Source organism: Falco rusticolus, chromosome 5 (genome assembly GCF_015220075.1).
Source record: "Falco rusticolus isolate bFalRus1 chromosome 5, bFalRus1.pri, whole genome shotgun sequence".
NCBI classification, from domain to species: Eukaryota; Metazoa; Chordata; class Aves; order Falconiformes; family Falconidae; genus Falco; species Falco rusticolus.
This window is the reverse complement of record NC_051191.1, coordinates 16421385-16434500: the sequence shown is the minus strand read 5'-3', so window position 1 is coordinate 16434500 and position 13116 is coordinate 16421385. Positions and strand designations below refer to the sequence as shown.

The window sequence follows — 13116 nt, the reverse complement described above, 5'->3', positions numbered from 1 at the left end:
CCCCAGGACAAGACAGAACAAGAATTTCCTATCTTTAAATAGCTAAGAAAAGTAAATGCACATAGGAGCTTTGGAATTTTTTATGCAAAGCAGAATGGGGCTTCATTTACTGATATTTATTTGTTGCTATATACATGGACCAAACAAAAATGGCAAGGTACAATTATTTTAACGCTATAATGTATGATGCCTTAAGACACAGTTACACATTTAGATTTATTCTACAGAAAACCAGAGGGAGATACCTAGTATACGGAGGCAGAGGCAGAGTAACCCGGGTCCACTTGTTGAAAGTGTCCGAAATGAGAATCCTCTGGAGATGGTACTTGTTGCATTCCACGTTAGTGGGAAGACAGTCTCTCAAAATGGGGTGCCAGGTCAGACCAAGGTCCACTGAATATTCCAGTTCAATAGCTAATGGTGGAAAGATGGTTAGTTACTTAATTTAGAGCCTTACATCCATAGGCCTGCAATAAACTGGTAACCCCAGAGAGCGTTAGTCACAAGTTTATGCTGACAAAATAACCACTCAAAACTTTTCAAACTCTTGTGACAGAAGCACAAAGCTACCCAACCTTTACATGTTGCTGGGCACATATAGCTCAGGAGAAGATTGCAATACACCTCTGCATCCATCACCTTACTCAAGGGACCACAATTGCAAAGATAAAGTCTTTAAGTCTCCAGGATTAAGTCAGGCCTGTGGTTGCAGTGTGCAAGAAAGTGATGTGGCAGCATCATGACCAGCACCTGTTTTTGTTTTTCAGGCTGAAGGATGAGATTCAGATCACTGTGTTAGCCAGAGCAACACTTACATTCAAACTTTTGGCTCTGTCACAGGATGATTAAGTCACCCTTCCAACCCCTCCAGGCCAGCACATGTATTTATCCATCATAAACAATTTTAAATTGAGTTTGTTAGTCATTGAGCTTGTTTTCATTCAAACACAGTCTAGCCACATTGAAGTAATGTATTCATTTCTAGGCAAAAAATCAGCAATTTCATTGTTTTGATGCTTATGGCTTATAAACTTTTATTATGAAAAGTAAAGGTTAGTCAAGCTTACTAAATACTTCAAGTTAAACTTTTATGCAGCCATTAAAAAGTAAATAATAACAGGCACAGAATTGTAACTCGAAGTATATGTTCCAGCTGCCAGGCATTCTGGCTGTGTAAAACATGGAACATGTTTGCAGTGACAGGAGTGATAATCTGTGATCTTTTTTAATTACTACAGACCCATTTCTTCTATCCTCATGCACAGAGAATGACCCTTAATCACCCAACCAGTCCTACTCGATGTCTAAGCACAGAAGACAGTGCCATAGAAATACAAGGGCAAGTGGATACAAACAAGGGTAAGTGAGTTTTTAGTGTTAAATCTCCATCACCAAAATGAAATGCTTTGCTCATCATGACTGGAAGCATGATTAGGTAGTGTCCTGCCTAATTTAATACTAAGTTAAGATAATGGTACGTGTAGTGGACAAAGAAACAAAAAAAGAAGGAACTGCTTCTTTGCCAGTATAAACTGCCAAAACACTTTTAAACTTAGCAGAGGTGATCTTAGGATGCCACAGTTTTTTTAATAAAATAAAATAAAAAATTTAAAATTTGTTAAGCATTTGAGTAAAATATGTTACTTCCATTGACTTTAGAACAGCAAAATCAGAGAAGCCACCCCTGGGACTTCATGTAAAGTCTTTTTCCAGTTTTTGTGCAGAATTCTAGAGGAATAGTCACAACCCGGTGAATTAACTCATGCTACATGCTGCAACATATTATATTCTACTCATAAAAAAAATCTATACCCCAAAACCCTATGCTAAAATAATGTAATTTAAGATGTACAATCAAGCATTCAAAAGCTAGGAAGACTTGTTTCTTGTACATCTTAGAATTCACATAATGCACCAATTCTTAATTTCCATGTGATGTGTATTGAGTGTAGAGCATGTTTTTATTTATATGTGTATGTGTGTACGTATACATACACACATACAAAAGCATGCTCTGCACTGAATACACATCATATGGAAAAAAAGAAGTTAGGTAATTAAAAATTGCATCATTGTGTATATATACACATATATATGCATGTATCTATGCATACATTCCTACATACACACATATATATACACATGTTTATTATTTCATGTGGACAATACACATTTTTGCAGTTGATGCTGACTTAGCTGGTGTCAGATGTATGCTGATATAAATCATCTCTTAATTATACCCGTGCAAGTGAGATCTGAACTGAGACTTCACTGAAAATGCAAGACCACAAAGCAAGAAATATATGCTGGGAACACCCAGCTGCTTATTATTAGAAGCATAAGATAACCCCAAGCTGTGGATACCATAAACTGCTAAATGGATTTGAGTAAGAAGCTGTTAGGTTTTTTCTCAAATGAATTGAACAGTTAACTTAAGTGCTCGGAGGGAATAATATACTTTAGTTTACCTTATGCTTCAGACACCTAGAATAAAAAAGCTGATACTACAATTCCTAACAGAAACATGCAACTATCTTTTGTTTCTCAGTTCTCGTTACGATGAAAAATAGAACCAGAAAACAAGTGTAGTGTGCTGTACAGGAGAGGAAGAGGAAGGGCAGGAATTACTAAGAGGTCATTACCATAACAGGAGTCTGTGACAGAGCAGGATGCCGCAAAATCTATTTGCAAGAAAGAGTCTTCATTGACAACGATGTCAGTGGTGACAACGTAGCGGGTGCTGGCTTTCTCAATGAACACTAGAGCATCCCCAGTAGAGCCACAGACTGGCATCTTTGTTCCACCAGGATGGAGCAGCCACTTTCTGCTATCCAGTGTGGTGAAATCATCTTCTAATACTGTATTGCCAGAGATGTTTCCTCCAATAAGAATCTGAAACATTAGGAAAGGAAATTTTTATTGAAAAGAAAAAATGTCTAGAAGTCTTCACAAACATACATGTGACATAGCATCCTGGAGGAGGAAGAGATTTACTGATTGACGCATATATAGTCTGCTGGCCCAAAATACACAAATTTACTTTGTAAAGAGTTTAGGTTATGAGGAAGGGGAATATCTTTTTCCTACAAAGGAGTCCTAAAGAGATCCGTTCAGCTATACAAAGCTGAAGTTCAGGGAAGTGAACTCCATCCTGGGTGAATTAAAACTGCTCACAAAAATAAATGTTGGTATGAGCAAAGTTATTACACTGTCGTTTTTCCTACTGACTGCTCAGCTCTGCTGTAATCTGGTGCACTCCTACGAGATTGCATGGGCTGATAGAATTGGGCAAAAAGTCTCTTTTGCCATTGACTGTAAGATGTCAGCATTTTACCACTCAACAGCAAGCAAGGTAGAATTAATTTTCATTTGCTATCTGAATTCGGGTTTTGATTGTTCTGAACTAAAATTAACCATATTCAATGAAGTTATAGGAATGAAAGAATGAGGACTTTTTCATTTTTAAATGGAGGGATGGGAAGTAAAATTTTGTAACCACATCATTAAATGTGGCTAGGAGTTCAGTTTCTGGATTCCTCCTAAGGACCTGAACTAACTCCTTTAAAAAATCATTCATATGTTTAAGCAAGTTTAACTTGGACAGCCCAATAACACTACTTAGAGAGCAATCACTTTAGTGGGGTTTCTTGAGGTTTATACCAAGTAATAAAAAGAAACATAATAATCTTTATAGAAGCAATTCTCAAATAGGAAACAACTTTGTTTTCAAAATTAGAAGACTGATATAGACTGGCATTTTTCAGCATTTTTTTTCTATTACATTCTACCAAGCCAGTTACATATTTGGACAGAGTTTAAATGAAGGATTTTAAAGTTTAAAACTCAGACTTGCATGTTGCATGGTAAGGGCTTCTGCAGTGTGAACCTGAGGCTCTACTCATGTACGAAGGACTTTCCTAGCTCCAAAATGGGCGTTCAGTACCCTGCATGGAAACTGTGTGTTAAAAACACAAGCTTAGCAAAGAGTAATTGTTTATTTTTATTTTAATTTTTAAATTTAAAATATTTTTAAGATAAAATCTATTATTTTGCTAATTATTATAATTCTGGAATATCTTTATACAAAGCATTTTTGCTTGACCTGCTGAAATGACGTATGCCAACAAAAGGGAAACATTAAGACTGAAAACAGTCTACAGCTGTATTATCAACAAACAGTGCACAGGATTCCTTACCTGGTCGATTACCCAGGGACTGTAGAAATGTCCATTCTCGGATGGTTGCCACCAGCGAAGCTGAGTGGAGCTGGAGCGAGCCTTCAAGGGAATTTCCAGGGCAATGTATCGTCCCACATTGCTGGAGTTACTGAAGAGGAACTCCTGGAGAAGGTTCCATGTGAGGCCCCCATTGAGCGAGTACTGCAGCAGCACAGGCTGGCTCCTGGGGTCTGGCACCCCCTTGCCGCATCCCAGTCTCATGAAGAACTGCACAAATCTAACAGGGGGAGCAATTACTGGGAAGATTTCTTTTCTGCAAAATCCTACACAACCAACTAGAAAGACTTCAAGTTTGTCTATTGACTAGCCCTGTGGTTTCTTGCTGTAAGAGTCAGCTTTAGGGAGGTCTTATGATTTCCTTTTCAAAGCCTCCATAATATAAGTAGACAGACAGGTGGGGTGACAAAAATTCATTTTGCCTGTGTGGTCGTTTGCCAGGCAGAAGAGGCTGAACAAAGCCAGTCATTTATGTTTTGAGCTTTTGTCTGCATAGCAGATGGTGTTGCTAATATCAGAAACATAATCCTGGGTGAAATTTTTTATCCCTGTAGCCCATGAGTACAGATATTAGTGACAGAAAAGCAATGGTACCCTAAGTAGATCATAATTTGCTATGAATTTGCTGAAATCCTTGAATTCAAAATAAGCATCTTGGTTTCCCGTTGGCATAAACTAGAGAAAATCCGGACAGGAGAACAAAGCACGTTTCACTTTCAGGGATCATTTGGTCCATTTAGTCAGCCTGGGAAATTTGTCTAAATCACACCGCTTAAATGTGCTGGTTTCCCTGAAGCCAGCCCAAGCCACCCAGGGAAACCAGCACTTTCATCCCCTATTTAATTGGCTTCTCCAAAGCAGCACAATAGACTTGTATCAAACTGTGAAATTCTTCTGGTTAGCCGATGCTCATAAATAGCTCTACTATGCGCTTGGAGTAGAGGGAACCGCTGCTGTAATGTTATTTACCTATCAGACTTGCTGCGATATTACAAGTATTAATTCATGTTTGCACAGCTTTCACACAGCTTTAGAGTGTTGTATCTGTTCTAATTATTATTGCATTAGTGCTGCCTGGATCACGGTTAAATGAAATGGTGCAGAAGAAGTTCTGATTCAAAAGTCTTGCTCTGGTTTGATATGCAGGTAGATCCACTGGGAGCGGAGGCTGCAGAGGTGCTGGGCAGACAAAGCTTCAATAAAACACCAGACCTGCAAGTCAATTAATTCTAGTCCTCTCTGTGACTCACGGTTTCTCTTGCTACTATATATATAACTTCTTTCGCTATAGATTATATCCACCTCCATGTCCCAGACATAACTTATTGCTTGTGCTGTAAAGGAGCACTGGGGACCCTCATGGATCAACGTATCAACTGTAATGGATTGGATTCACTACTGGCAAGTCTTTGTGCCTCCTCAGATTTACTCTGACATTCACCACATAATTCAAAGGAAATAAACCCAGGTGACCTTGTCTCTGTTGAATCTGGTCTCTGTGGATTGCTATTCTTTTATCTGAATTTTTACTAATATCATAATAACCCACTCAAAAATAGGTAACAATGTCTAGCAGATAAAAAAGTAATTTTAAATATCTCTCTTCTCATCTCACAGATATTTTGCAAAGGCTCTGCCTATTTTGAAATGGAAAAGCAAAGTTTTCTTGTAGGTCTAGTAACACTAAAATGTGTGGATATTCTAGTAATTCAGAATTGAAAGGGATTTGGTTAGCTATGACACCTCAAATATTCTGTCCCCACTGATATTTCATGCTGTACAGTTTCAGCTATAGGTATCACCATGATGGTGACATACTGTCCCCTGTGTTACATTCTTTAAAATATAAATGTGATGGCAATGGATAATGGATTGCAAAGTCCGCTTCATTTCAATCCCCAGGTGCTGAGCGTGGCCTGCAGCACTGATAGACACCACTGCTCACCTGCGTACTTCAAGGCATCTCCTCGTAAGAAAAGGGGAAGTTTTGATGTGACTACTGAGTCTAAGTACCCTTAAAGATATTTATTAGAAGTGCTGCTTCTCCTCATTCCTGGCATAAACTGAAACCTCTTCCCACGTCCTGTGCAGAATTTGGCACATCTGTGTCACAGCCAGATCTGTTGTGCTTTGCAGGTGGCTGATAGAGTCAGCCTGAAAATTAAGAAAACCCCACTGCAATTACTTCAGGTTGCTAAAGAGCAGCCCCCAGCAATGCCGCTGCAGTCTGCCTTGCTGTTCAGAAGACAACATACAGTTATTTGTTGATAACTGTTATTTTTCATCAGCATATACAAGAAATTAAACGTGCTGTTTTGTTTTCCTTTTACTAAGACAGAAGTCATTTATCTCCATGTAACACCTTGAGGTCAATATATGCAAATCCAGCTACAGACTGTCACGAAGAGGAGATAAATGACGGCTCTTTGAACACGAGTAATAAGGAAAACATGTCATTTAGTGTAATGGAGCAACTTACAAGATCTTTTGTTTCTTTTGTTAAACAATCTTTTAATTTCAGAATGGTCTAGGAAATAAAATCAGTGCAGAGTATTTATGTTTGTATTTACCAAGTTCTGAAAAAAGTTTGCTGTAAGGAATCTTACAGATTCAATACAGGGATCTTTAATATTGCACCTCACTGAGGGTTAGCTAACTGCTGATCTAAAAAATATAATGGTTAGAAATTAGGCATCTTTATTGACCATGAGGTTCTGCAATTAAATGATTATTTAAAGCTTCAATGCTAATGAAGACAAGTCAAAAAGAAATAAAGCGCCTGTTAGAGTGTTCCCCAAAGAACATTAGAGAGAAGTAGGGTGGTTACAAGAGATCAGTAGAAAAAAGTCTCAGACAAAATGCCACCTTTCCGAAGTAGTAAGGTAAGGATATAAGCTAAAATACGGAAATAATTAGAAAACAATGCCTATTTGTTAGCATGCACACTATTAGGATGTGGTTTAAATTTTAGTGTACGTTTTTTTAATGTGGCTTGCTTAGCATGTCTCACTTATCAAATACCTCCTCTGTGGGCTGTAATGACACAACATAATCTCTAAATACACTTAAAAATATTTGTTTTTCAGTTGCTGTGCTCACTGTAGCTGGTGACAGCTTGATGGGAAATTCTCAGTGAATTATGTGCACAATACGAAGAAAGTAAGCTTCAAAAATGAAAGAATTATGAGATGATGAATGTAAAAGTTACTCCTTGGCAGCAGATACTCCTGTTTCAGCAATGGCTCATAATACACCAAACTGTAAGACAAGCAGAGCGTGTGACACGCAATCGATTTCTCATGTTATGCATTTAAAAAATAAAAACTTGCATAAACTACTGAAGGTGTGGCACCAGATCCTGGAGTTCTTATTCAAGGTAAAAAAAACCCACAAAAATTTAAATGATCCATTAAAGTTCAAATTAAATTTAATTTAAAATGGTAACAATGGTTAAAATGGAATATTCACTACCGTAAGGACCACAGAATATATCAGCTTGCCTTTACCACAGAAGTGTTGCATATATATTATTTTTCAGTATGTTATTTCTATAGTGAAATCCTGAAAGAACTTTGAAATTGTGTTACCTGGCTTGTGACAAATCTAGGTCTCGAGTCATCAACATACGTAAGCCTTCTTCATTAAAGAAAAGGTTGTTTCCTCCAGACATGATGCCACATTTCCTTGATGGCTTTCCACCACTCACAAGCAGGAATCTGTCTGACTCCAGCTGACCTGAATACACAGTGAACACATATTTATGATTTAGTCCAAAGTGCTCCTACTGCAAGAGTACTGTTTCCAGGGGAAGAGAGCTAAATTAAACATCACATGCAGAGTGAAGAAATATTTGATGTTTCCAATGCAATGCATTCTAGAAAACTGCCGTGAATCAAGACAAAATAAACAAAAAACCCTCAGAAGTATGAAATCTGCGATCTTACTCTCTAGTTATTCACAAGATTTGCCACTTTTCTACATTTTTCTTAAAATAATGAGAAAGTACTCAGGGCTATAAAGAATCTTTGGGTATCATGTGGTAGCGGGCAAGCAAAGGCTTGCAAAATTCAAAGTGAACAGCAGCACGTATGAAGGAATGAGTTTGGTTCACAGGTGCTGCTTTACTCAAAACGGGCTCTTCTTGCCATGCTTGCTACTGGGGGAAACCTCAAGGTGGTTTTAGAGTTGTGTAGGTGACTGCTGTGTGTGCCCGGGCCTGCATGAGGCTTTGAGTTCCCTCCTGCCGTTGCTCGCTTGGAGACCCCAAGCTGTGCCTGCCGAGTGGTGGCCCTCACCGCTGAGACACAGGGTCTGCCCTGAAACCATGTTTGCTGTATTAAGGCCACTTAGGCTTCCCTTGTAGTGAGAAACGGCACAACATTAAAGCCCGCTGTTGTTTGCCTCACTTGCACGCATTCTGTCTGTGTTAAAGTCAAACCGCCATCAAACCATCATTTTCTTCTAAAATTATTTTCTACATATAAAGTTTCAGGAAATTCTATTTCGGTGAAGATTTTGTATTCCAGCATTAACATCTTCACAAATAATCAGACACTCCAAACTAGACAACTGATAGCCATTGAACATTCACAAACCATGCCTGAGAATGACATCTAAATTACTTGGTTCACGGGAATCCCCCTCCAGCATAAATTACATTCAGAAGCATGCAGAGGTAAGGAAGACTTTGCTGTTTTATCCCTTGAGCCCAGGGTTTCACTAAGACAGACAGGCAGAACTCGGACCCCTGCAAAAAAAAAAGAGATACCTTCAAAATCATCCTTAAGGAAGTCAGAGTTCTTGGTACTTATTTTGCAGGTTGGCCCAGAGTACCCAGGGTCACAGATGCACTTTGTGCCGTTGATACAGCTGCCGTGCCCGTTGCACATCTCCTCGCACTGTGGGCCAATGTACACATTGTCAATGGCCCAAGTCACTGGCTGGGATCCAGCAGGGTAAAATCCTTGGTACCATCTAAACCTTGCCAACCTGAAAAAGGCATAAAATGTATTTAATTGAAATAATAATTCCATCTTTTTTGTATTCTGTAGATATACAAAATACTATGCAATATATACAGTATTCTTTCTGTTGGAACTGGCTTGATAAATAGCATAATTCTAGAAACCGACTGCTATATCTAATTCCTTCAGTCTCTCATGCATCTTTATGTTGACATTCAACCCAAGTACTGACAGAAATAAAAATAACATTATTCATTACTTATAATACCAAAACTGAATGACGGACTTGAAAATGGGATTTGAAAGCTAACCGCTCTTCTCTCCATCGTCATGGGGAGGATGAATGGCTGTGGTCTGATGGATTTCCTTCTGCTTTGGCTTACAGTGTCTGGGTCAGACCAGGCCACTTTCACCCCTTCCCGGAGAGTGAAACCCTACTTCATGCTGCCACTCTTCCCCCAGGGAGTCCACCTGTGAAGCTGGGGTGCTAGGATCTCATCCTCGGTTACATGGAAAGAAAACATGACCTGCCATGTCACTGGCTTGCTTTCGGTGGCTTAATCTTAAACCAGACTGATATTGCAAGTTGTTAATTTAAACTATATTCTCCTTTGGGTGCCGTCCTGTCATTTTTAATTCACCTCCTAAGTGCTACTTGCATCAATGCTGCATATAAAGAGCAACTGACTGGGGAAGAAGAGAAAACAAATTGAGAGAGGGAAAAACACTTGAGAGACTAATTTTATTCCCAATTGAGAAAATGTTTTAAAGGAGGAAGGAAATCAGAAGAGTGAGAAGGGAAAAGCACTTAATTGCCTTGCATGTTTAATGTGTCTTGTTAGAGATAACTAAATGCAGCAGGAGAATCAATAGCACGGGTAGCTGATGAGTTTTTTTGTCTTGATTTGCTAAAAAAGAGTTTTTATGAGGGGATTCAGGTGACAAAGGATAGCTGATGGGTGGGGACACTACTGAGAGTTTCCAGAAAGATACCCGAGAGCCAGAGTCCTGCTGGAAGTCAAAAACATTGATTTTAATGCACCCTGAGGTAAAGGACACAAGTGTGAGGCTGGAGGTGTCGTAAGCTCCTCTTCAGAGAACTCTGCCCCACAAGCTGGAATTGTGCCACCCCTGAGGCATGTCAGCTCCTTCTCTCAGACTCCCTCCTGGTGGGGGTGAACCATGACTCGTAGCGAAATACCGATCTTCCTGAAGGGGGTTGGGTTTCTTCACTGGCTCAACAGGCCACAGACTTTTCCTTCAGGACACAATTAGAATACTAATTCTTAGTTACAGCTGTCTGCTGAGAACGTATATTAATTTCCAAACTAACATACACAGTGGAAATAACTGAAAATGTCTTTATCTTCATTTAAATATAATCACTTGACACTTTGTGTATGAATTACACAAGGAGTCAGGTTTGGAGTTTCTTTCTTGTTATTCCAGGGGGTTCTAGTGAAGAAAATCGCCCTTCAGCCCTCTGGCCCTAGAATTTCGTGGCACCGAACGCTCCATGGAAGCTGCTCTGTGCTGTTGGGTTTGGCTGGCTGTCAGCAACTGGCTTCTGGCCTTTGCGATGGGGAAGGAACAGGAAGGCAGGCAGGCAAATGTGCTAGAAACACTCAGGAACAGAGAACTAAATCAAAATACCTGGAAGGTTTAAATGAGTTAGGAGTCTGCACAGTCAAAATTTTCATTTGGAGGAATGCATTGGTAGTTGGGTAAAGAGTCAAATAATTCTTTTGGGCAAAAGCAGAAGGACAAATGAGCTGCTGCAAGAGGTAGTTACCTATTCCACACTTGAAAAGGTAACTGTCATAAACCACAAAATGCAAATTTAAAATTTAAATGTTTTCTTAAATTAAACATCCATGTTTTCCAAATTTGGTTCTCATCTCTTACATAGGTTTATTCATACTTTCAAAGGCACATACAGGGCCATTTATTTAGTGGAAGACCCACTGCATTCAGTAGTTTCATAAATACTTAGTCTCATGGTTGCATAGACTCATAAAGTCTCACAGTTGCATAGCTCGTTTTCATTCATACATGCTACAGTTTAATCCTTAATGATGTGATCTTTTACATAAACTGAGTTGATGCTAGAAGACAGATTTCTCTGAAAACAGTAACCAGCACTGTTTTATACTTTGAAAAGTTACGTAATGTTATGCCTGCTAGCATATGTTGTTTTTCTATGCTATGTATCTGTTATCACCCAACCTGGCTTGTTCCACAAACTTTAAGTTTCTGAGTGACTGCAGCAGTTAATTTCATAGAATGACAGAATTTTATAGCTACAAGAGATCTCAAGTATTTACATCAGTCCATTTCCTTACAATGAAGTAAAATCAAGTTTATGCTAGCTCACATTTTACTGCATTTTCTAATGAATTTCAAATTTTATGCAATAATATCTTTGATAAATTCACATGGCTAATTCACTGCAGTAAAGAACATTCAAAACACTATAAGGACAGTCAGTTTTGCATTAATTTTACCACGCAACCCGCTTCCATAAAGATGTCACCAATTAGATATCTGGATAAATAGGAAATCATCTGTTGTTATTCTACATTAGCATTAGGCATAATGTATTTTTGGGAATTTTCTGAACACTAACTAACATTCAGGACAAAAACTGGAGAAAAACTGATCATCTGATCTGCTCTAGTGCCACAATTCTTACACACCTCTGGGAGAACGTTTTGGATGGAAAATACAAATGAAAACAAACAACAAGCAGCTTGGCAGGAATAGGAGCTGGACACTTACCCACAGAGGTGCAGTTTTCCAAAGTGAATGACCTCCCTTCTCCAGCCCTGGGTGGTGCCTGCGTAGTAAGTGCTGCTTGGGTGATGCTCGGTGGAGCAGAGGGAGCTGAGGTGGCTGCTGCTGCTGTAGCACAAGGGGAGCAGCAGGTGCCAGGTCGCCCCCAGATCTCGTGAGAACTCCAGCTTTACTGGGTCAGCAGAGGAACTATCAGTGGTGCAGCCGATATTGATCTGGAGGCCAAGACAGGAAATACAGAAGATAACATAGGGCAAGTTGTGGAACTCCTGATCACTCTTTTGTCTCTTTGCCTCTCCCTTTGGTAAGGTATATATTTAGCCCAGGAAAACAGGGATCTGGGAACTCATTTAACAACTGGGATGATGCACTCAAGACATGCATGTGAACATGAACTCTTGCACATTGCCCTACCTATCCATAGGCATATTGCACTCTAGCTTATCATAAAATTAATGTAATATGAAATCCCCAACTACTTCTATTAAGAGAAAACTGTAAAGATAATTAGACAAAATCCCAAAGGAGAGCTGCTAACGTTGCTGGAGCAAATGCATCAGCTTTTGCAGTCCTCTGGCAGGTACTTAAGTAATGACAGCACCAAAAAAATGTGCATTTTCAAACCCAGAAATATTAAAACAAAATGTGCAAATATAAACCTTTTGTTAAATTGCTGAGCTGCACTATGGTCCTTCTTGTGTTACACTTCCAAAAAAATGAAAAAGCTTGTGCCACAGGGGGTATGCTATATCACTCCATGTGTTCTTCAGCTTTCATACTCACTACCCTTTTGTTTATATATAGGAGCAAAGCCCTAGGAGACAGTGTTAAAAGTATCATAGCTGGACTGGATTTAGATTCAATATCACACCAAAATATATTTTGGTAGCATCAAACTTCTCTGGGTATTCTTACAAGATTCTTGATTTAGAGAACAGTAGAAAAGGCAGAAAACTTACACGAACACAGTTCTACTATTGGAAAAAAAATATAAAATGATGCTTTGTACAGAATATAAGACATCTTAAGACATATCTTCTGCATGCCCCTAGTGCAAAGTAGTCTGCTTTTCTTTCACACTGATATTAAGATGTTCTTTTAGTTTCAAATTGCTCATAATAAAA

At 39.0% G+C, this 13116-nt stretch overlaps 1 protein-coding gene across 2 annotated transcripts in view; it reads right to left on the bottom strand.

Moving 5' to 3' along the window:
* The window catches only part of RELN (reelin), a 297870-nt gene that overhangs the window by 32012 nt on the left and 252742 nt on the right, over positions 1-13116 (bottom strand). For both annotated transcript variants that reach the window (XM_037387677.1, XM_037387678.1), the window contains exons 41-46: positions 11978-12207; positions 9004-9224; positions 7823-7970; positions 4197-4455; positions 2643-2892; positions 246-414 (exon numbers count right to left, since the gene is read on the bottom strand). In XM_037387677.1, the coding sequence (XP_037243574.1) occupies positions 246-414; positions 2643-2892; positions 4197-4455; positions 7823-7970; positions 9004-9224; positions 11978-12207 (1277 nt within the window). The remainder of the gene's footprint in view (positions 1-245; positions 415-2642; positions 2893-4196; positions 4456-7822; positions 7971-9003; positions 9225-11977; positions 12208-13116) is intronic.